The following is a 26,153-nucleotide window of genomic DNA, read 5'->3' on the forward strand; positions in this document are numbered from 1 at the left end:
TCTACTATTTTAATAAAATTTTCCGAAAGAATTCAATTATTTGAAAACAATTTTAATAAAATTCATAAGAAACATTTAATTATTTTCATTAATAATAAAAATTTTACAGGAATTCAATTAATTTCATAAATAATAAAATTTTTAACAAGTACCTCTTCAATTATTTTCATAAATAATAAAACTCATCGCAAAATTTTCAATTTTTATTTAAATGCTAATCGAATTCCTCGAAAAATGTAATTATTCCTAAAAAGTTTATTTAAATTCGTCATAAATATTGAAATATTTAAAAATTTGTTGATAAAATTCTTTATGAGAATTTAATTTTGAAAAACATTCATTTACTTAATAAATTATTTATTTTTGTATTTAAATAAATTAATTCTCGTAGAATTTTCTAATAAAAATTGATTTAAAAATAAATTTCAATTAAAATTTTAGATTATAATTGAATATTAAAAGCTTTAAAGCGTGAATTTTTATAAAAATAATTGAATTTTGAAAAGGTTGCAAATTAAAATCTTTGAATATTTGAGTTTTTTGTACTTTTAACAGACAATTCTGTAGAATTAATTTTTTTGAAATTATTTCAAGTTTGTATTTTCTAATTATTTAATTCAAGAATTTCCGAATAATCGAAATTTCGTAAAATCGAATTGTAAACAAATGGATTTGAAAATCCTCAAGGAACTTTTGCAAAAATTATTCAAAATAATTGACAATTATTGAATTCTTTCAAAGAATTTTAATAAAGTTTTTGAAAATAATTACATTTTTTGAAGAATTTACTTGAAATTATATTAAAAATAATTGAAATCCTGTAAAGCATTTTATTAATTGAGAGAATAATTGAATTTTTGTAACTAATTTTTATTACATTATTTTTAAATAATTGAAATTTATGAGAATTTAATTTTCAGAAACATTCAATTATTTAATAAATTATTTATTTTTGTATTTAAATAATTAAATTCTCAAAGAATTTTTTGATAGAAATTGATTTAAAAACTAAAAATTATTTTCAAAACTAATAAAATTCTTCACAGAAATTCAATATTATGTTTAAAAATTTATGAAAATTCTCTTCAAAATTTCAATTAACTTTATAAATAATAAAATTATTCACCAAAATTCAATTATTTTCAAAAGTTTTAATAAATTTCTTGGAATTCAATTATTTTTATAAATAATAACACTCATCGTTGAATTTCAATTATTTTTAATACAATTTTATTTTAATCGAATTTCTGGAAAAATGTAATTATTTTTTAAAATTTTATTACAATTCGTCAAAAGAATTAAATTATTATTCAAAAATTTGTTGATAAAATTCTTGATGAGAATTCAATTTTAAGAAACATTCAATTATACAATAAATTATTTATTTCTGGATTTAAATAATTGAATTCGTGTAGAATTTTTTAATAAAAATTTATTTAAAAATGAATTTCGATCAACATTTTAGATAATAATAATTGAATATTAAAACCATTATATGACATAAATTTTTTAAAATAATTGAATTTTAAAAAGATTTCAAATTAAATTTTTTGTAAACTTGAATTTTTCATACTTTTAACTAATAATTCTGTAAAATTAATTTTTCTAAAAAAGTTTAATTGAATTTTTTTTTGAAATTATTCCAAGTTTTTATTTTCTAATAATATTTAATTGAAGAATTTCCGAATAGTCTCGAAATTTCGTAAAATGAAATTGTAAACAAATGTATTTGAAAATTCTCCAAGAACTTTTTCTAAAATTATTAGAAATATTTAATTTGAAGAGAATTTTAATTAAAAATTTTAGAAAATAATAATTGAATTGATAATAATTTTGAATAAGTTACAGTAACAATATTCTTAAAATATAAAATAATTATTTTATTACTCGGTCATTTTTAATTCTTATAATTGGTTGAATTTCAAAAGAGTTTAAATTTGAAATTGTTGAAAATCTTAATTCCTACGGAAAAAAAATAATGATTAAATATTTATTTGAAATCAAACTTTTAATATTTTCGAATAATTTGTCAAAAGTAAAAAAATTCGTAAATAAATATAATAGAACATTTTTTTGTGTATCGAATAATTTTTAGAGTGTATCAGAATATTTTTTATGGTCTGGGTAAAAGTCAAAATTTCGTCTAAAAAATCAGGGAAAAACAAAACTAAACTTTTATGTGAACCCTGTTATATTAATTTTCTATTTTTTTCCAGGAAAAAATGTTTACAAAAAAACAGATAATGGAAAGAATAGGATACAAAATCACCGACAATATACCAAAACAAAAATTCCACTACGTTTATTTTTCAATAAAAATATTTACGGAAAAGGTAATAAAGGACAGAGTAAAATGACAGACAACTTTAAAAAAAAATCCCGCTTGTTTTCGGATAAAAAAAAACCATCAACCACCGGTGAGTAATTTATTTATTCTTTCGCTTTATTTTTTCGAAAACGAACAATGGACTATATTTACTTTCGAAAATTGATATAGGTGTAAATTGACAAGGTCGAAATTAATACAAGTGTCCTAATTCAAATATCATTTATTGGAATTCAATGTACATGTTGCCATTTGATTCAAATTTCTAATTGCAAAGCAATTACATTAGTTCATGAAATCATTCACATTATTAATATATTTTTTTCTCGAAAATAATATTTCGAGAGTCTTATAATTCGTTCTATAGAGCAAATTTACATCATTTTTTTTCAATTATATATATATTTTTTTTCGCGCAATACTCGCTTTTCATTTTACAATATGGCTTTTTTTCATATATATATATATAATACACTTTTGTTTGCGTGTATATAATGTTTGATATCTTTGAAAAATATGGCAGTAGTGCTCAAACATACGTAGACCCAAAAAATTTGGCAGTAAATTTAGCTAATATCGGTTTTTATTATTATATAAACAGTGCTTTGAACTCCTAACATTTACATTGTGTGCTTAATTATTTTAATAAAATTACTATTGTTCTTTTATATTAATGAAAAATGGTACGAGTTGAAATTTAACTTTTTTTGCTTTAATAAAAAAAACACATATATATTATTGTTATTTTTTGTAAAGGCATTTTGTTTTAAATGATATGAATATTTAAATTTTTTAGTAATAAATATTTAATATTTAATCAATATTTAACATGTAATCAATATTTAAATATCAATATTTAATTCATATTTAATTAATATATTTATTTGAAAATTTCTTTTATAACTATGGATATAATTTTTGGTTTCTTTGTAATTATAATTTTTTAATAATTATATCATTTGAATTTTTATTTTCTGTAACTATTGAAAAAGAGAAGAAAATTTAGAATTTTAAATTACTTGCTAAGGATTTGAAATCTATTTTTCATTATTTTGAAATTTGAATCAATTATTTTTATTTCATTAATTGAAAATTGTTACGGTATATTGTGCCTTTGCATTTATATTTTATATTGTTTGCACATTCTATATTGTTTCAAAATAAGGGATATTAGAACTGGTATTAAAATTGTTTCATAATTAATTCGTTTGAAAAAAGTTTCTTTTTTGTCTAAAATTGTCCTTTATGTCTCATTTTTTGGGTCTGTTATTAACTTCAGGATTAAGCACACTGAAAAAATTGCTGATAAAAACAGTATGTAATAATAACAATAATCACGCCTTATGTACTAAATTGTATATAAGCAAAAGTGGCGAGTATTTTTTTATGCAGACAAATCCATTTAGATACTTTCCTATTCACGAGCTCTATTTTATATAATTAAATAAATATGTATATATTTATATATATAAATAAATGCATATATCTATATATACACACATTAAAGATTCTACCTATTATAGGTATAACTTTTTTTTTTGTTTTGTTTTCATAAGCGTAATATTTCGATCCTCTTAATTTTTTTTTTTTTGGCTACATTTATTCATATACTCTATATATAAATATACGCGCAAGAATTTATTTGGTTATACAAATTATATTATTAAAATTCGATAAAATTCAAATATGAATTTATTATTAACAATGATAGAGAATATTATCAATTTGGCATTCTCGCAAGTCTAGATGTAAATTATTAAAATATTTCGAAAAAAGGAGATTTCTTTTTAGGTATAAAAAACATTTAAATTATTTAGATTCAGGCTTGTGTTTGTGTGTATTTTCTCTAGAGTCGAAGATTTACAAAAAGAGGAAAATATTCTCTTATAAATTATTCAACATTCAAAACATATTTCGTCGCGTTCATTTTGCATTGGGAAAAAAATTAATTAAACTCCGCGTATTATAAAAAAAGTACTAAAAAGACAATTAGAACTAAATAGAAAAATTAAATTTCTATTTTAAATAAATATAAACATTTTTTTCTGTTCAATAAATATAAATATTTTTTTGTACAGAAAATATTTTTCTGAATAATATAAATATTTTTTAAATAATATAAATAATTTTACGAATATAAATTTTTTTTCTGTTGAATAATATTTAACAACTTTATATACATTTTGCAAAATAATAACTTTTTTTACATTTTTAATTTATTTTTTTAATTAGAAGTGATTTTTCTATATAAGCTGACTTTAATTGATTAAATTCATTTATTTGTTTGTTATTTTCTTTTTTGTAAAAAGCTATTTTTTATGTATTGTAGAAAGGAAATTTTTAGGTACTGCATAGTGATATTTATCAGTTTGATGAGCTGGTCCCTGTGGGATTTAAACGGTTTTTTTTAAATTATGTACGTTTATCGAATTATTTATATTTCTAAAACTTTGAAATATTTTTTTTTTTTTTTTTTTGATTATTTTATACACAGAACAATTGTTATTTCTGAATAATATTATTTATTAGCAGGTTATAAATGAATTGAAATCTTTTTTACAAGTCATTTTTATATTTATTAATATTATTATTTATAATAATAATTTTATTACTTATTTATAGTTTGATAACAATAAATATTTATTATTATTTAATAATAGATAATTTCTGATAAATAATATTATTCTCGAATATACAAATATAGATTTTACTTTGGAGAAAAGCATAATTTTAATTTACAATTTATTATATATTATTATATATATATTAAATATTATAAATACTGGTTTTCGTGAAAAATAAAAATTATACATATTTTTCGGAGCAAAAAAAGTAATTATGCGACCGCGAGAAAAAAAATGAAAAAAAAAATTATTACAATCTACGATCTTATCACTAAATGTAAATATTTCATTTTCTATATTTCACGGACGGAAAGTTCGTTACATTCTGTGGTCCATGATGAATGTTTATCTCTTTTTTTAGCAGTCGCGTTTTATTATGATTGAACAATCATTTTTTTTCTAAATTATTATTTTTTTTTATATAATTAGACGAGAAAAAATACATTCACCATATAAATTATGCGGATTAAAAGTGCTATATTCTTGTTTCAAAATCAAAAAAATTCTTTTTCTTTTTTTCGAGAAAAAAAAGTAAATTATGAAAAAGAAGATTTCTTATCGTAAAAAGATGATTGCGTTTGAATTGTGAAAATGTTAAAAAGTGGCAGTGTATTTAAAAAACTGATTTCTGATTTTACAATTCTAAAATCCACTTTTTATTCCCCCAGCATTTTTTTTATACAGCAATCTTTAATATAAAGACTAGAATATTGTTTTTTTTTTGTCAAGAAATGTCGAGACTAATTTTTATAGCAAAAGCAATTGTGTGACAATTAACATTTAATTTATTATTTTGAAAATTCTAAGAATGTTTCTTGTTTATTTTTGATTTGATTTTCAATTTAATAGCATATTTTAAACAATATTAAGCAAAAACACGGAAAAAAAATCTTCACCTGAAATAAACTGAAATTTAATTAGAATAGAGAAATTTTTATTTGTTTTATTCAATTATTAATATTAATATTTTCGCTGTTCCAGGTGAAGCTTTTTTTTCCTTGAAGATTATAAAATTAACTATTATTATAAATAGATACAGATACATTTAAATATAAAATTTAATTTAATTTAAATATATTTTTAAATAGAAAAAAATTGAAAGTTTCGCATTAATTATTTTTTGTACAAAAATAAAAAAACCGAAAGAAAAATAATTCAATAACATTTAAAAAGTATTAAAAAAACATTTTAAAAAAAATAAATGTTCGATGAACAATCGTAAAAATAGAAATATAAATGAAAGATCATGGCGAAATAAAAATTGACTAGAGATTTTTATCAGTGTCGAAATATTAACGACGGTGTTCCCATTAAAAAAACTTAATTAGATTAATAATACTCTTAACTTAACTATATTAATTACAAGAGGTCACAAATGGTTTCTTTTTTTTTACTGTTATTTCCATCTTGCTTCCGTCAAAGTCTTAGTATTTTTTTTTCGAAAGAAAATGTCATTCGAGATATCTTATTACGTAAATTTTTTTAAGAAAAAAAATTGATTTTTCTAAAGAAATTCTAAAATCTAAAATATTTTTTCTAAATTTTAACTACGTATATATTTTATTTTTGTCACACTTTTCTCTTTCTATTTATATCACGTACTTCCCTAAAGTCACAGCAAAATTTTGCCATAATCGAGTTTGTAATATTTTCAATTTTTAATATTTTTCGTATTATTATAAATATTTCATAATATGAAATATTAATAATAATTAATATTTAGACATTTACAATTCTATGAAAATATTTTATGGACGAAGGTTGGTAGACTCATTTTCAAAATAGTTTTTTTCGGTTCTAAATTTTCATTTGTGAGAAAATGAATAACAATTTATATATTGCTTTATAACGTATATAATATTATTTCTATATAAGTATCAATATTTCATATTTCATATTTCTTTGGTTTAATTCAACAGTATATAATTTTATTTCAATTTTATTGAACTATCGTATATGTTTTAAATATTTAAATCTAATTAACTAATAAATATATAATTTGTAAATACGAAATATTGAGAGATCAGAAATGAGAAAAAAAGTTTCTAAAAAGTTTTCATTTTTTTTTTCTTTTTTTTTGGTGAAAAAATCGTTTCTTCATTGAAAATGAGACTTCCAAGTAAATCACGCATCTAATTATGTATGTTTTTCTATAGCTTCTCTCGCGTAATATATAATTTCGAAAATATTGTACATAAAGACATTTTCTATTCGATTTAACGGTCGATTTATCATTATGTAGCACTAAAAGAATTTATACGGACGTACGAAAATGTTCGCATTCGCACATTCATAGCGAAAATTATATGTATATACATGTATATGTATGTGTTTGTGTGTGTGAATTATTAATATTATTTAGTACAATCATATTACGATAGGCGACGTGGCTATTTTTAGTGATGGCTGGACTAGACGGAAACTACAAGGAAAAAGCTCAGATTTCCCCGAGTAGTTGTGGGTGGACGCGATTCAGGCGTCTCGATTTACAAGTTCATCTCCTTAAAAAACGGAAGAAACCTTTTCTTTTGTCGGGTGGTGGTGCCATTAACATCGGAACTTGATTTTTATGCGTTACATGAATCTGAAAAAAAATTAATTTGCAATTATTTTATCATTTAAAAAATAGGTTTTTTTTTATAAAAAGAAGTTAATTTCCATTACATTCGAAACAGATTTTCAATCCAATCAGGGTGGGAAAAACAATAGTTATTGAAAAATGTAAACTTTTTTTTATTTCATTTGAATTATTTTTAATACAATTTTAAATGAATTCCTCGAGAAATGTAATTACTTAAAAAAATTTTCCTCAATTCAATGATTTTCAGTATTTACCATTTTCATAAAAGTTTCCAAAAGAATTCAATTATTTAAAAAAAAATTTCATAAAATTCTACACAAACTTTTAATTATTTTCAAAAAATAAGAAAAATTTCACAGGAATTTCATTAATTACAAATTTTTTAATAAATTTCTTCGCAATCATTCAATTATTTTCATAAATAATAAAATTTTTACGGATGAGATTCAATTATTTTCGTAAATAATAAAACTCATCGCAGAATTTCAATTATTTTTATAAATAATATAACTCGTCGCAGAATTTCAATTATTTTTAATACAATTTTAATCGAATGTCTCGAAAAATGTAATTATTCTTAAAAATTTTATTAAAATTCCTGGAAAGAATTCAATTATTTCAAAATTTATTAATGAAATTCTTTATGAGAATTCAATTTTAAAAAAAATATTTAATTATTCAATAAAATATTTAATTATTGTTTTGTAAATAATTGAATTCTCGTAGAATTTTCTCATAAACATTGATTTAAAAATGGATTTCAGTTAAAATTTTAGATTATAATTGAATATTAAAAGCATTAGAGCGTAATTTTTTAGAAATAATTGAATCTTAAAAAGATTTTATATTAATTTTTAATTTAATTAATTTTTAATTTTTCATATTTTTAACTAAACAATTATGTGGAATTAATTTTTTTTGAGAAACTTGAATTGTGGATTTTTTTTGAAATTATTTAAATTTTTTATTTTCTAATACCTATTTAATTGAAGAATTTACGAATAATTGAAATTTTGTAAAATTGAATTGTAAACAAATGAATTTGAAAATTCTTAAAGAACTTTTTCAAAAATTATTAAAAGTAATGGATTTATAGAAGATTTTTAGTTAAAAAAACACGAAAAAACAATTTAATTTTGTAAAAGTTACAGTTTATTGCAAAAATTCAATTATTTTCAAGAGTCAATTATTTTTAATACAATTTTAATCGATTTTCTCGAAAAATGTAATTATTCTTAAGAATTTTATGAAAATTCGTTGAAAGAATTCAATTATTTAAAAATTTGTTGATAACGATTCTTTATGGGAATTGAATTCTAAGAAACATTCAATAAATTATTTATTTATGTATTTAAATAATTGAATTCTAGTAGAATTTTTTAATAAAAATTGATTTAAAAATTAATTTCTGTTAAATTTTTAGATGATAATTGAATATTAAAAGCAATATAGCGTGAATTTTTAAAAGTAATTGAATTTTGAAATTAGTTTTTTTGAAAAAGTTTAATTGAAAATTTGTAATATTATTTTAAGTTTTTATTTTTTAATATTTTTATTTAATTGAAGAATTTACGAATAATTGAAATTTCGTAAAATTGAATTGTAAACAAATGAATTTGAAAATTCTTCAAGAACTTTTTCAAAAATTATTAAAAATAATGGATTCATATTTTATAGAAGATTTTAAGTTAAAAACCCGAAAAAAATTCCATTTTGTAAAAGTTACAAATTATTGCAAAAATTCAATAATTTTCAAGAGTAATAATATTGTTCGGAAAAATTAAATATTATTTAAAAGTAATTTTTTATGGGAATTGAATTTTAAGAAACATTCAATTATTCAATAAATTATTTATTCGCATTTTATTTGTATTTAAATAATTGAATTCTCGTAGGATTTTCTAATAAAAATTGATTTAAAAATGAATTTCAATTAAAATTTTAAAAAATAATTGTATATTAAAAGCAATAAAACGTGAATTTTTAAATTAGTTTTTTTGAAAAAGTTTAATTGAAAATTTGTAATATTATTTTAAGTTTTTATTTTTTAATATTTTTATTTAATTGAATAATTTGAAAATAATTGAAAATAATTGAAATTTCGTAAAATTTAATATTCTAAGCAAATGAATTTGAAAATTGTCAAAGAACTTTTTCGAAAATTATTAAAAATAATTGATTTAAAGAAGAATTTTAGTTAAAAATTCTTGTAAATAATAATTGAATTGTGAATGATTTTATCGCTCGATCATCTTCATGTTTTATATAGAATTATGAAAAATTTAATTTATAGTTTTAAGTAAAATATTCTCTTATTTGATTCTTATATTTTTGTCGGTATTTGGTCCGTAATTTTTCATTTTTTGTCCCTGAAGTTCGTATTTCTAAAAACTTTCACTGCTTCGGTCCTTGCATTCTTGATGAAAAAATTAATTACACAAGTAATTTTAATGGTTTCCTTGTGCCTGAAATATACACTGAAAAAAAATTATTTGATTCAAATAACCGATTAATTGACTATTATCAATTGAATATTTAATTGAATCAAATAATATTTATTTGAGTCAATTAAATGGTTGAGTTCATATTTGCTTCAAATACTGAAATTATTGGTTCAAATACCATTTAATTGACTCCAAAATAAATATTATTTCATTTAAGTAATTATTTAATTCATAATAGTCAATCGGTTATTTGAATCAAATAAAATTTTTTTCAGTGTATTTTTTTCAATCATTGACCATAAAACTTTAAAAAGAACTATTTAAAAATTTATAAACAAAAAAATATTATTGTTTCCTGGGTAGAAATTTTTTTTCTTCCAAACGTTAATAATTATTATAAACGTTGTGAACTTCACTCACGTCTATAATTAACGATTGAAGGAAAACAATATTTTTTACACAAAAAACAATAAAATTCTTTTGTTTAAAATAGTTGATTTTGTAATTTTTACACCAAAAAATTTACAATTTTATGTAAAAATTTGTGTGGGAAAATATTTTTCCCCTCTAAATCGTTGATTGCATAAATGTAAACTTCATTAAAGTTTTTTTTTTCTTCAAACTTCTTCTTCAGATCTTGTGAAGTTTTTCATTTACACGGCGTCACTAGGGATCATCTATATTTACTTTTCATCACTTATTTCACCCATTTTGATAATTTATCACCTTTCTCATGATTTTTCATGATTTGATTAATTTTTCGTAACAGTATATTTCAAGAACATTTAAATTTAGAATTTGAAAAAGATCAAAAATGCTTAGGAATGTTGAAAACATTGAGTAACTTTAATTAATCATGAAAAGAAATTTTTTTTAAACATTTTTGACTTTGAATTAAGTTAATATTTAATTTAAATCACAGAATTATAAAATTTCGCATTGTTTGATTTTTATAAATGAAAATTTCAAAATTAAAAACAAAATTAAATTAATTAATTACTTAAATTAATTTCAAGTTGATTTATGTATGTTTTTGGGAGTCTCGAACCCTGCGAATGCAGGGAGAGTAAATAAACAATAATACTTAAATTAATTTTAAATTAACTAGATTAACTAAATTAAATTAATTTAATTAAAAATTTTTATTTTTATTCCATTTCTAAATTTTGTTATCGATTTAAAATTTACTTAGTTCAAATTTCAATTAATTTGAGTTTCAATTAGGTACATTGAATTATTTCTTGATTAAAACTGTAATCTATCTAAATTTAAATTCATTCTAATTTTATAATTAATATTCACTTCAATTAATCAAGAAATGTTCATTTATTCTCAATAGAATTTATTTCAATTTCAATTTATTCATTCAAATTTTAATTAAATGAAATTTATAAACTTTTTGTAAATTTTGTGTCCTTTACATTTTGGTAATTATTTTCTTGTGTATGTGATAATTTTTAGAGTGAATCAAAATATTCTTTAAGTTTAGAGAAAAAGTGAACATATTCTGTTATGTGAAAATTAAAGAAAAAGAAAATAAAATTTTTGTGGCAATCCTGCTTTTATTGACTACAATTTAGTAAATGTATGCACTTACGGCGCAGGGACCTTGCATCCATGGTTCTCCATCGATTTGCATTGGGAATCGTTTGAATGTCGTAATTGTAACACTACTGCATTGTGCCAATCTTCTTCCGGAAGCGCGAAGTCCAGTTTTCACTTGACCCATGTGTAGACAATTTTCCAAACCAATCACTTCAATGAGATTATCACCTATATCTGCAAAATCAATTTGAATATTAAATTATCACGAAATGACGAAATACAAACATATAAAAATATAAATAATATTGGAAAATGTAAAAATTTAAAAATATAAAAATAAAAGGACAAAAATACTAAAATATAAATATGCAAATATATAAAAATACAAATATAGAAAACAGTAGAAAAATACAAAAAAAGAAAAATAATACATTATGCATACCTTGTATCGCTACAGTGAGATCGACTGAATTAAAACTACTTGTACTTAATTCCTTGTTGGGTCGTTTCTTTCTTTTTCCAAGTCGATGTTTTGTGTGATGTTCGCCCCATAAATTCGAACCCCCATGAGTAAACGGAATGTTTAACAATGCAACGCCTTGTAGAGATGGACCGTGTGCAAGGTCCAAAGGTACACCATCACACTTTAAATAAACAAAAAATTCATCTCATTTTTTATCAGTATTTTTTCTCGAAACATTATTTAGGAACAAAAAGTTTTGAACGTTCAAATGAACGAAATATTTTTTGTTAAAAATATTTTTATAGATTATTGATTACAATTCAAATTAAAAAAAACTCAAATTTTACATTTAGAAACATTATAATTAATTTGCTTAATAGTGACGCAAAATTATAGTAATAAAAATTTAATTTGAAGAAGAAATAAATAAATTTCGTTCATTTGAACGTTCAAAACTTTAACCTTCTTGATATTTAATATTTTGCTCTCTATGAATTCTATCTCCATCTTTCGCAACGTTTTTGAAAGTAAAAAATTTAAAAAAATCTCGTTCTCGTTTTTGAAAAACTTTGCGGCCCCAGGCTATTGTAATACTTTATATTATATAAAGAAGGAAAAATTCTCACAATAATTTCAAGATCCTCGTGAAGATTTTTACAACTTGCGGCAAATTGTTCCGTAGTCGCGTACTCAAAGTACCATAATTTATTTTTCATTCTGCTATTAAACTTTTCTGGATTCTTCTCTCGTTCGAGATGAAATTTGACACAAATTGCAGCGTCCACACCCACTGAGAAATAATTATTGATGATGTTATAGGGAATTGAATCTTGATTTGGCTTCTTTTCTTCCTTTTGATCGGTTACCTCAATTTGCCATCGGTCCATCATAACCGGCGTTGCTTTTTCAATTTTCTGCAAAAGCCACTTGATTTAATATCCCTCGTACTTTTAACACAATTCCTATATTGTGAAATTATATTTTAATACTTCTATTTAACAGGGATCACAGAGTTACCTTTTTTATATTTTCTCACCTATTTCACTTATTTCGTTAATTTTCTCCTATTTCGCCTATTTTGTAAATTTTTCAAACACTTGGGATAAAATTTTTTAATTTCTAATAAAGTTTAAATTTTTAATTGTTGAAACCTCTTGGTAAAGTTCGGAACACTTGTTAATAAACGATTTAATACAGGGTTGTCAGAGGTCAGGGAAGTCAGGGATTTTTATTAAAAGTACTAAAAAATTAAATTTTTAGAATTCCTATAAAAATTCCGAATTTTTGTGATTTTTTTGTTTGTCTCATAAATTATGAAATTACCACGAATTTTAATATAAAACCATCAAACTTTTCTATTTCTGACAATAATTTCTTTTTAAATAACTAAATTCTTCAAGAACTATCATAAAATTATTACTTACAAATTATTGAATGAATAATTTCACTTAAATATTTCAAAAATTAATTAATTATTAAAAATAATAGATTTATAGAAGAATTTTATAATGAAGAAATGAAGAAATGAAACACTAAAAAGATTGAATTTTGAAGAAATTACAAATGATTGCCAAAATTCAATTATTATGTTCAAAATTTTTTTAAGAATTTTCGTCAAAATTTCAATTATCTTTATAAATAATAAAATTCTTTTCTGAAATTCAATTATTTCCAAAAATTTGAATAAAATTCTTGGAGAAATTTAAATTATTTTCAAAAATTGTCCTCAATTCAATGATTTTTAATATCTACTAGGATTTTAATAAAATTATGCAAAAGATTTCAATTATTTAAAAAAATGTAGATAAAATTCTACGCAAACATTTAATTATTTTCATAAATAATAACATTCTTCACAAAAAGTCAATTATTTGCATAAATAAAAAAAAATTCACACGAATTCAATTATTAACAAATTTTTAAATAAATTTCTTCGCAATAATTCAAATATTTTCTTAAATAATACAATTTTTTTATATGGATTCAATTATTTTCATAAATAATAAAACTCATGGCAGAATTTCAATTCTTTTTAATACAATGTTAATCGAATTCCTCGAAAAAATGTAATTATTCTTAAAAATTTTATTAAAATTCGTCGAAAGAATTTAATTTTAAGAAGCAATGAATTATTCAATAAATTATTTATTTTTGTATTTAAATAATTAAATTCTCGTAGAATTTTCTAATAAAAGTTTCTTTAAAAATGAATTTTAGTTAAAATTTTAGGTTTTATAATAATATTCTTATAAGTTGTTGAATTTCAAAAAGGTTTGAATTTAAAATTGTTGAAAATCTTAATTCCTATGGAAAATAATAATGGTTAAATATTTATTTAAAATTGAAGTTATTGATATTTTCGAATAATATTACAAAATTAAAGAAATTTGTAAATAAATGTAATAGAATATTTTGTTGAGTATCTAATTATTTTTAGAGTGAATCAGAATATTCTTTATGGTCAGGGAAAAAGTCATAATTTTTTCTTGAAATGAGGGAAAAGTCAGGGAAAAACAAAACTAAATTTTGGTGGCAACCTTGTAATAGAAAAAATATTTTTCTATTTATTACTTATTTTATTTGTTTATTAATTTATTTTATTTTTTTTCTATTTATTAGTTTTGAACGTTCAAAAGAAAAAAAAAATTTTCCATTTCAATATTTTCAAAAATCACATTAATAAAATGAAAATGAAAATAAATTAAACGATTATTTGGTTAAAAATATTACTTTTAGTTTTCCAGAAAAAATTATTTTTCATAAAATTCAGATTTGAACGAAGTTGAAAAGAAATTGTCGTTCATTTGAATGTTATTCTAAATTTTAGGGTCATTTTTGTTTTATTTAAATTTTTGGTTAAAAACTTTTTGTAAAAATAATTCTACACCAACGATTTAAAAATTGAAAATTTCTAAACAAAAAATAATTCTACAGCAACGATTTTCTAATAAATAAAAATTTGTAAACAAGAAATATTATTTTTTTCGGTAAAGAGAATTTTGTTCGTTCAATCGTTAGATCAAAAACGTTGTGAATTTCGCACCCACTTTGAACCTTTCATCGATTAAAATCTTAATTGACTCTGAATTTAATTCGTCAAAATTTTCAATTTTTGGAATTCCAATCCAATTTATTTTATTTTTAATTAAGCTCAAATTCAGTTGATCTAGATTTCAATTTATACAAATTTTATAACAATTCCAAATTCTTTAATCTTAATCAATCTCAAATTAAAGAATTTCAAATTTTAATTTATATATTTAATTTTTTTATTCATTTAGTAACAATTTAATTATTTTAATTATTTAATTTTTTAATTATTTTAACAATTTAATTAACTTTAGTAACAATTTAATAAAATAAACTTATTTTTTTTCTTAAACATAATTTTCATGAATTGTATTTTTTATTCATACAAATCATTCAGAAAGAAGGTTTTAAAAATAGATTTATCAGTTATTGAAAACCTGCTATGTTCCTAAACTTCTGAACGTATAAATGAACGAAATATTTTTTCGATGTAAATATTTGATATTTTCAAAAATTATTGATCAAAATAAAAATATAAACCCTAAATTGAAAATTTTCAAAATTAAAAAATTATATTTTGTGTCTAATTTGAAATAAAGTAAATAAATTTCATCAATTTAAATTTTCAGAACTTTATGGACATACCTAATTTGTTCTGTATTTCAAAGAATCTAAATTGTATTTATTTTCAATTTTATGAACAAAAAGTTTTGAACGTTCAAATGAACGAAATATTTTTTGTTAAAAATATTTTCATAGATTATTGATTACAATTCAAATTAAAAAAAACTCAAATTTTACATTTAGAAACATTATAATTAATTTGCTTAATAGTGACGCAAAATTATAGTAATAAAAATTTAATTTGAAGAAGAAATAAATAAATTTCGTTCATTTGAACGTTCAAAACATTAACCTCCTTCAATTTTTTATCGATAAAAAAAATTGTCACTCCTATCAATGAATTTCAAACTTTTTTATCTCACAGAAAATTTTGGGGTATTTTTTCAATATCAAAATGGATTAAAACAATCCATCGAATGATTAATATTTCAAAATCGTTACGAATGATTTGTTTTTGATTTAGAGACATTTTTTTGTCATGAAAAAAATTAATCCAAAAATTTATTATGCTTTTTAATCTTTTTTAGTGTAAATTTAACCTGCATCGCTTTTTAATACATCATACCTATAGTTCACTGCGTTTCGGTGATAAAAAAATTAAATTGAATCAAAATCTCAATAAATACAAATTTTGTTTTGCATATAACTTGATTTTATTTAAAAATGCCACGTCAAAATTTCAATTATCTTTAAAAATAATAAAATTCTTCTCCAAAATTAAATTATTTTCAAAAACTTTCCTCAATTCAATCATTTTCAATATCTAATATTTTATAATACAATTTTCTAAAAGATTTCAATCATTTAAAATAAAAAGTGTTGATAAAATTTAAAGCAAACATTAAATTATTTTCATAAATAATAAAATTTTTTTACCGAGATTCAATTATGTTCATGAATAAAAAAATGATTATAGAATTTCAATTATTTTTAATACAATTTAAATCGAATTTCTCGAAAATGTAATTATTCTTGAAAATTTTATTAAAATTCGTCGAAGAAATTCAATTATTTAAAAATTTGTTGATAAACTTCTTTATGATGATTCAATTTTGAAAAGCATTCATTTATTCAAGAAACTATTTATTTTAGTATTTAAATAATTGAATTCTCATAGAATTTTTTAATAAAAATTTATTCAAAAATAAATTTCAGTTAAAATTTTACATAATAATTGAATATTAGAAGCATTATAGCATAAATTTTCAAAAATAATTGAATTTTGAAAATTTTTGAGAATAATTACATTTTTCGAAGAATTTACTTAAAATTGTATTAAAAATAATTGAAATCCTGTAAAGAATTTTATTATTTAGAAGAATAATTGAATTCTTGTAAAGAATTTTTATTACATTTTTTTTAAATAATTGAAGTCCTGTGAAGAATTTTATTATTTATGAAAATATGTCAATTCTTGCAACCAATTTTTTATTAAATTTTTTTTAAATAATTGAAATCCTGTAAAGAATTATACTATTTATTAAAATACTTAATTGAATTCTTACAACGCAATTTATTACATTTTTTTTAAATAATTGAATTCATTTAAGGAATTTTATTAAAATAGTTGATTATGAAAATATTGTAATTGAATTTTTGGAAACAATTTTTGAAAATAATTACATTTTTCGAGGAATTTATTTAAAATTTATTGTATTGAAAATAATGATTGAAGTCCTGTGAAAAATTTTATTATTTATAAAAATAATTGAATTCTTAGAACGAATTTTATTACATTTTTTTTAAATAATTGTATTCATGTAAAAAATTTTATGACTTGTAAAAATAATTGAATTCTTGCGAAGGATTTTATTAAAATTTTTGTAAATAAATTTTTTTTTTTTTGAAAAATTTCATGGAAATTTAAATTTCAATCTCGGAGTGATTGATATCTTCATGTTTTATAATAATTTATTGGAATAAAAAAAAGTTTTTCGCAGTGTTGTCACCTATTTTTAGAAAACAATTTACCTTTTTAAAAAAAGCAGCTGCTGTGATCCCTGAATTTTAATTTACAGATAAAAAATGAATAAATTTCAAAATTGACCGGTTTTCTAAAATCAAAATGACAAAAAATTTTCTAATTAATGATCGAAAGTTGAAGAATAGCTCTTTTGATGTTTATAATAATTCCTAACTAAACGTTAATCAGAAACTTAATCTTTGAAGTTCATGGACCCGTGTTTTGTTCTTTGAGAACTAATTACTCACTCTAATTACATAAGTTGAGAATAATAAAGCAGAGAGAGAGAGAGAGAGAGTTATTATTATATATAATTACTTGTCCGTACGTTAGTGTATATAATTCAAAATTGATTAAAATTTATCGACAATTTAATTATAACAAAAGAAATTTATTTTTAGAAAATATTCTATCTCCTATAAATTTGTTAAATAATTAAAATTAATAATATAAATTTTCTTCATACCTTTAGAATTTTGTGAATAGATTCTCCTTCATAGCCACCACCCCATCGAAGACATCTGGCTAAATCATTTCCGGTTCCTAGAGGAATCACAGCCACGGCTGGTTGATTTTCAAATTGTACCCGATCTAAACAGAAAAATGAGATTATTTTCAAAAAAGTCTTTGCTAGAATTCAAAAGAAAAAGAAAAAGAAAAAGAATTATTGAAAAATTCCGTTGAAATTACCCATTGTTTCAAGAACCCATCCAACAGTTCCATCACCACCACAACAAATGACTTTGAATTGTTCAACATCCTTAAATAATTGTAAACCCTGCATTGGTCCACCGATTGCTAAATTATGTACTTGTCTTGGATTTAGAATGTACTGAAATTTTCTCAACATTCTCTCTCCCTGCCTTCCGCCTGATTTTGGATTTATGAACACCAATAGGGGTATCGAGCCTAGTGGTTGTGTAATTTGAAAAGACATTGCTGGTTGTTGATTAGATGTGTTGTTACACGTGAGAAAGCCGCCCTTTTAACAAGAGAGAAAATCATGAAATATTCATTAGTTGGCGAACAGTATTTTGTAGGAGACTCTAATTAGATACATTTTCTGTGTGTACAAAATGTGCTTTGAATAAATTTTCTATTATTCCTGCTACTGCTACTGCTGCTTCTTCTTCTTCTTCTTCTCTTTCCCATTCTCCTTTTCTCTCTTTAGAGTTTATCGAAAGTGCATTCACGGCTCATTAATTTAATGAAATTTCGATTCAGTAGGAAGATTTCTATATATAATTAATAATAACTATATTATATTTTCTAGACAAATGAGCACGAATATATATTTCCAATAGAATACTTCTGAATAATTGGATCACAATTCAGTGAACAGGGGAAATCAGAGATTTTTTTGAATTATTTCACTCATTCATTTCCTTTCGGCAAAAAAAAAGAAAAAGAAAAATTGTGAATGAACGTTTTTCTTAATTTTAATGTTTGACAATATTTTTTATACACATAATATTGTATATTATTAAATATTATTATTAAATATTATTAATATTTAGAAATATTCAGAATTTATAAAAAAAAGTCGATTTTAAGTTCACCAAATTTTTTAAAAATTAGACTTTTTATGAGATTATTCAGATAATAATGTCAACTGCTGTACATTTTTACAAAAATACTAATTATTGTTTCTATTTCTTTTCTTACCTACAAACATTTACTCATTAAACAAAAAAAAACATTTAAAATTGTATTAATAATAATAATTGAATTGAGTTTTATTATATATGAAAATAATTGAATTTTTACAAGCAACTTTACTATAAATTTGTAAAAATAATTGAATTTTTGAGAAGAAGTTTCTTAAATTTTTTAAAAATAATTATTGAATTCTGTAAAGAATTTTAATACGTTTGAAAATATAAGATAAATATTTTATTGAATAATTAAATATGTTTTTGAAAATTGAATTCACATAAATAATTTTATCAACAAATTTTTAAATAATTGTATTTTTTTGGAGTATTTTCGTAATATTTTTAAGAATAATTACATTTTTCGAGGAATTCGATTAAAATTGTATTAAATATATAATTTGGATAATTTTAGAGAAATTACAAATAATTACAGAAATTCAATTATTTTCAAAAGTAATAAAATTCTTCGCAAAAATTCAATTATGTTCAAAAATTTTTAAAACTTCTCGTAAAAATTTCAATTATTTTTAGAAATAATTAAATTCTTCTCCGAAATTCAATTATTTTCAAAAATTTAATAAAATTCTACTCAAATCTTTAATTATTTTCACAAAATAATAAAAATTTCACAGAAATTCAATTATTTACAAATTTTATATAAATTTCTTAGCTATAACTCAATTATTTTCATAAATAATAAAATTCTTTTTAGAACTTCAATTATTTTCATAAATAAAATAAAATTTATGGCAGAATTTTGATTATTTTTAATACAATTTCTTTCGAATTCTTCAAAAAATGTAATTAATCATAAAAATTTTATTAACATTCATTAAAAGAATTCAATTATTTAAAAATTTATTGATAAAATTCTTTATGACAATTTATTTTTAAGAAGTAATCAATTATTCAATAAATTATTTATTTTTGTATTTAAATAATTCAATTCTCGTAGAATCTCGTTTTTAAAAATTTCAATAAAATTCTTGTCAAAGTTTTAATTATCTTTAGAAGAAATACATAATTAAATTCTTCTCCGATATTCAATTATTTTTAAAAATTTTAATAAAATTCTTGGAAAAATTTCAATTATTTCCAAAAATTTTCTTAAATTCAATGATATTTAATATCTACTATTTTAATAAAATTTTCCAAAACAATTCAATTATTTAAAAAACAATTTAATAAAATTCTACACAAACCTTTAATTATTTTCAAATAATAATAAAAATTTCACAGGAATTTCATTATTTACAAATTTTTTTACAAATTTTTTCGCAATCATTCAATTCTTTTCATAAATAATAATTTTTTTATTCTTAAATATTTTATGAAAATTCGTCAAAAGAATTGAATTATTTAAAAATTTATTAATAAAATTCTTTATGAGAATTCAATTTTAAGAAACATGCAATTATTCAATAAATTATTTTTTTGTATTTAAATAATTGAATTCTTGTAGAATTTTCTTTTTAAAACTGATTTAAAAAAATTTTTTTTTGAGAAAGTTCAATTGCGGATTTTGTTTTATATTATTTGAAGTTTTTATTTTCTAATATATATATTTAATTGAAGAATTTTCGAATAATTTAAATTTCGTAAAATTGAATATTGTAAACAGATGGATTTGAAAATTGTCAAAGAACTTTTTCGAAAATTATTAAAAATAATCGGTTTTAAGAAGAATTTTAGTTAAAAATTCTTGAAAATAATAATTGAATTGAAAAATTTAATTTATAGTTTCATGTAAAATGTTCTCTTATTTGACTCGAACTGGTCATATTTTTGTCAGCAATTGGTCCGTAAATTCCGTATTTTTAAATACTTTCACTTGTTCGAGCCCTGTGAGAAGAATTTTATTGTTTATAAAAATAATTAAATTCTTGCGAAGAATTTTATGAAAAGCATTTTAAATAATTGATTTTTTTCGAAAAATTTTATTATTTATGAAAATAATTGAATGTCTGCAAAGAATTTTAACAATTTTTTTTTTAAATAATTGAATTTTTTTATTAAAATAGTAGATAGTCAAAATAATTGAATTTCGAAAAATTTTTGAAAAGAATTGAATCGTTTGGAAATACAGTTGACAGTTTTCTATAGATATTAAAATTAGACAAGCTAGCAGCAATCTTGTGTTGCAAGCTTAGCAAGATTTCACGATAAGCTTGCCATAAGTTTAAGTGCTATCTGGGTATTTTATACCTCACTAAATTTTTGTTAGATTATACATTTTCCTAAAAGCACAATTTGTCAACGCATTTCTTCTTACCTCATAAAACATAACTTTTTTGAATTGAAGTAATGTTTTCTTACCGAACTACTTGAAGTTGAATCTTGACCGTGTTTGCTACCCCTTTTACTGTCCCTTGAAAGTGACCTTTGTCTGTCCAAAACAACCGGACAAATAGCCGTGGGCGGTAGAATATGGACTGCATGTTCTCCTAGGTTGCAATCAGCTCGTACCTGCGATGCGCATCTATTGTGGAGCTAGAACACAATTACTTCACAATGAAGATAATGGGGTATTGTTGCACCATATGGAAAGCTAGTTTACTCTCCGTTAATTCAGCTTTACTTCCCCTTAGAATTCACTCTCTAATCTAATATTCTTTTACATTTCATCATTGGGATATCGATATCGAATTTAAATTCACTTTAGCTATCTATTACTAAATATTAAAACATCATAGAATATTATTTTTTATTTTTATACTATTTTAATTATAATACTATAATACTAATTATCTTGTAATAATTATAATACTAATCTATTGCTGAATTTGGAAAAAATGCAAAACTTCTTTTATTAACAATTTTTTCCCTTAATGTTATGGAATAATGCGACTATAAATTATTATTATTAGTGTTGTATAGAAATAAATTTACCGTGATTTGACACCAACGACAATGAAGACCTGTTATTCCGTTATAACTTTTTATTGTCTTTTTACATTTTGAGCATTTACCATGGCAGTTCCCCTCGACCCAATGGTGTGCCATAACTTGTGAAGTTTTTTTGCTTTTTACATAGGTTGCTATACAAGAAGCTGGTGCTCTTTGTACACATCTCTCATGTACTGTGTACTTGCAAACTAAAAGATTAATGATTTTTAAATACAAAAATTGCCACATATTTTTAAAGCTGAAAATTATTATTATGTTTATTTGCGAGTAAAATGAATGATAAATATTTTTATACAAGAGAAAGGAGAGTGCAATTTTGTAAATGAATTGCGTGAACTTTGCCGAGAAGGGATTAGTGATGTTGATCTTTTGATTTATTGAATCTTAATGTATGTGCTTGATATGACCTAGGAAAAAAAAAGAGAGAGAGAGTGAGAGAGATATGTCTGAAACTTACAAACACAGCAGAGGCCTTTTTTGCCAAGACCCACCAACATGTTGAGGCATAGATTGCAATAAGCTGGTTTACTAAAGTGTTTTAGTCTCCAGAGATGATTACCATCTTCTTTGACATGAGAATCTAGACCTAGGAGTACTAAGAGAGGAATTGTCGTCAGTCCGCCTCTCTTCCATTCTTCCAATGAAACCGTACCATCTGCATCGTAATCTATTTCTATCATCATATCCTCCAGGATCTGAAAGCATTTTCATTTCAGATTCAACTTGCTCAATTTCCATAACTTAGACTAACAGATTTATAACAATAAATGACAAATGTCCGTTTTGATTCAGGGCGTTTCTAATGAATACTCAAAAAAGGATTTACATTATGCATTGTATGTGTATTTGTATTTGTTATTGTAATAGGACTTCTTTTACTGCAAATTTCTTAAATAGCGTTTACCTTCTTAATTAAGTTGGAATTTTTGTTAGTTTCCTTCGCTGCACTTTTTATTACTAATTTGGTAATTTTATTCGTGTAGGGAAAAAGTTTATTGTGGTTCAGTAAATTAGGTGCAGCATTTAACTGTACTGTTGAATTAATCCATTTTATTTGTTAGGATAAAACAGTTTTGTTGGTTCAAATTAGGGGTTTATTATTCGAACACCAAAATGGATTAAAATAATCTGTAACGATTTAGTCCGTCAAAGATTAAAATAATCCATTGAAGGATTATTTTTTTCACAGTTTTTCTAAGCATGTTAAATTGAGACAAACAATGTATCAAAACGATGCTTCGCAACTATTTTGATACGTTTTTTTGTCTCATTTTTATATCCTTAGAAAAACTGTGTTAAAATATGGTTACAAATGATGTGGTTTTTAGAGGCACATTTTTTTCATATAAAAGAATTAATCCAAAAGTAAATTATTTTAATCTTTGTTGGTGTGAATTTAAGCTGCAACACTTTTTAATACTTTATAGTTTACTGTGAATTTTTTCTGTAATGATCCGAACTAATTCAGTCACGACCTAGTTCGGATAAATAATCGAAAGTTCGGATAATAGAAATTGCAACTATTTTCGTTTACATTTATGGATAAATGATTGTTTTTTATTAAATGGCATTTATGTCTTGGTAATTTACATTAGAAATAAGTTGATAGTCAATAAAATTTTTGTATTTTTATGAGATCTTTGTAGCGATTCATATAAAAATTGAACGTTTAAGATTTAAGATGGCGAAAAAGTTCGGATAATAGATGTTAAGATAAAATGATTTACAGTTTAGATAAAACAGAGAGTTCGGATAATCAAGGTTCCACTGTATTATAAATAAATTATACTTTATTATATTAATATAGAAAAAAAGATTCTTACCGGCTTCAATTCAGAGACATCCCATCCTAAATATTCAGCTACATTCATCATTTGATTGACGATACAGTCCGTTTCCTGAGTACAAAGATAGAAAATTGGTTTTTTATTTATCAATATTCGTAAATTACATATAACATTTTTTAAATATTGAAATAACAAACTAATTGTACTATTACGATTATTATTTATAATAGTAATTATTAGAATTAAATTATTATGGTTATTATTTATAATAGTAATAATTATTACAATTATCATCTATAATAATAAATATTACAGTTATTTTTATTTCTTAAAAGTAGATACGTTACTATTATTATATGACACATTTGTGCAAAAGAAAATTTAAATTCTTTTTTTTTTTTTGCACTTACAAATAGTCTAGTTACACATTTTTTTTTCATTAAAGTTCTTCTTTTTCTGCGTTTCTTTGATAAAAAATCTCCAAGAAAATACATAAAACTGTGTTTTTCTTCACTTTTGCATGTCTCATTAAACACAATTTAAACAAAAAAGACTTTCCTTCGTTTACTTTACAATTAATACTGAAGTGAGTAAAGTTTTCGAATGAAATAAGAAAGGTAAACGACGTCGGTAATGAATCTCAAAGACTGAAAGTTTAAAATATTTAATGCTCCCTCTTTCATTCATATTAATGCGATTTTTTTTCTTTATTTATGAATTAAATCTATATTAGTAAAATAGTGAATTATTAAAGACAATTTTGAATCGACTTTGATTTAGTATTTATTGTTAATAGGTAAATTATTATTATTTTTATTACTATTACATTAGAAACAAATTTATTTGATTCAAATTATCAATTACTTATCTATAATCAAAGAAATATTTACTTCAATCAAATAATTTTATTTAAATCAAATAAATTATATTTGAGCTAATAATTTCAGTACTTGAAGCAATTAAACCATTTAATTGACTCAAATAAATTTGTTTATTGATAAATTTATTAAATAAACGCAAATAAATTTTATTTGAATCAAATAATTGTTATTTAAATCAAATAAATTATATTTATAAATGTAATTATAAATTATATTTCAACCAATAATTTCAGTTTTTGAATTTAAAGCAAATATGAATTGAACCATTTAATTGTCTTATATAACAATTATTTGATTCAATTGAATATTTAATTGACTATAGACAAGTATTGAAACAAATTTTTTTTCAGTGTATTATTATCATTATAATCGAAATTAGCAATTACCTAATAAATTTAAAATAGAAGACTAATTATAATTACATTAAAGTGTCAATTAAAATTTATCATTGAAGTAATACAATATAAAAATAATAAACACAATTAATCAGTTTGATTATAAGTAGTTCGAGTCAATAACAAATACTGTCTGACAGAAACTTTCTTTCACTACTTTTCAATTCAAGTGCTTCGTTCCATTTAATTTTATCTTCGCGACTAAATAGATTTCTCATTATTTTCTTACTCTTCTCCTTTTAAATTAGCATTTTCCAATGACTGATTTCATATCATCTTCTCTTTTTTTATAAACTACTTTTATTCGAAGAAAAATTTCTATATTTTATTATTGTTACATTATGTAACGTTAAAAATAAGAGACACGTTAATTGGAATAAAATGAACATTATCATAATAAGAAATATTACAACATAATTAATTTGCAAGAGCTTTAGATAATGTAATTTGAAAAAAATGTAATTAATTTATAATAAAATGATAATGAAACAAAAATAATATAATAATAATAACAATAATTTCGAAATGTTGAAAATAATAATAGTAACTATAAGGTGAAAAGCATGACTTTTTAGAGTAAAATTATCAATTTTAAAAATAATAGAATTTAAAAATTTGTAATTCACATTTTTGTTCAATACACTAAAAGAATCCAATTTTGGAAAAATTACAAATATACCCAATGGGAAATGCCAGTGTAGTGCCGATGTTCACCACTGGCTTAGTACTCAGACGATTGTTCGGCGTAGTCTAGCCGAGCCTCGACAATTAGTGCTGGCGCAGTACAGAATTTTTGTTCCGCCAAAGCTTGGACAAGCCACGGCAGCAAGTGCTGGCTGAGTATAGAAAAATTGTTCACAACGCTCTTTGCCAACATTGCTTTTTTGACATAAACTTGAAAAAAATTATAAAAAAAGTTTATCAATGT

The 26,153-nt window shown here is 21.6% G+C and overlaps 1 protein-coding gene and 1 long non-coding RNA gene across 4 annotated transcripts in view; one reads left to right on the forward strand and one right to left on the reverse strand.

The window, feature by feature from the left end:
- Positions 1–26,153, forward strand: part of LOC122502759 — a 190,988-nt gene that overhangs the window by 1,126 nt on the left and 163,709 nt on the right. Inside the window, exon 3 of the long non-coding RNA XR_006301666.1 lies at positions 2,217–2,417. This is a non-coding gene — a long non-coding RNA (uncharacterized LOC122502759). The remainder of the gene's footprint in view (positions 1–2,216; positions 2,418–26,153) is intronic.
- Positions 6,958–26,153, reverse strand: part of LOC122502757 (diacylglycerol kinase 1) — a 212,761-nt gene continuing 193,565 nt past the window's right edge. For all 3 annotated transcript variants that reach the window (XM_043612953.1, XM_043612952.1, XM_043612951.1), the window contains 10 exons: positions 23,986–24,060; positions 22,620–22,857; positions 22,145–22,350; positions 21,572–21,745; positions 18,291–18,582; positions 18,067–18,191; positions 12,610–12,897; positions 11,963–12,164; positions 11,573–11,754; positions 6,958–7,534 (listed from right to left, as the gene is read on the reverse strand). In XM_043612953.1, coding sequence (XP_043468888.1) covers positions 7,445–7,534; positions 11,573–11,754; positions 11,963–12,164; positions 12,610–12,897; positions 18,067–18,191; positions 18,291–18,582; positions 21,572–21,745; positions 22,145–22,350; positions 22,620–22,857; positions 23,986–24,060 — 1,872 coding nt within the window. In that variant the 3' untranslated portion in view covers positions 6,958–7,444. The remainder of the gene's footprint in view (positions 7,535–11,572; positions 11,755–11,962; positions 12,165–12,609; positions 12,898–18,066; positions 18,192–18,290; positions 18,583–21,571; positions 21,746–22,144; positions 22,351–22,619; positions 22,858–23,985; positions 24,061–26,153) is intronic.

The sequence above is a fragment of the Leptopilina heterotoma genome, unplaced genomic scaffold (genome assembly GCF_015476425.1).
Source record: "Leptopilina heterotoma isolate Lh14 unplaced genomic scaffold, ASM1547642v1 Lhet_237, whole genome shotgun sequence".
Classification (NCBI taxonomy): domain Eukaryota; kingdom Metazoa; phylum Arthropoda; class Insecta; order Hymenoptera; family Figitidae; genus Leptopilina; species Leptopilina heterotoma.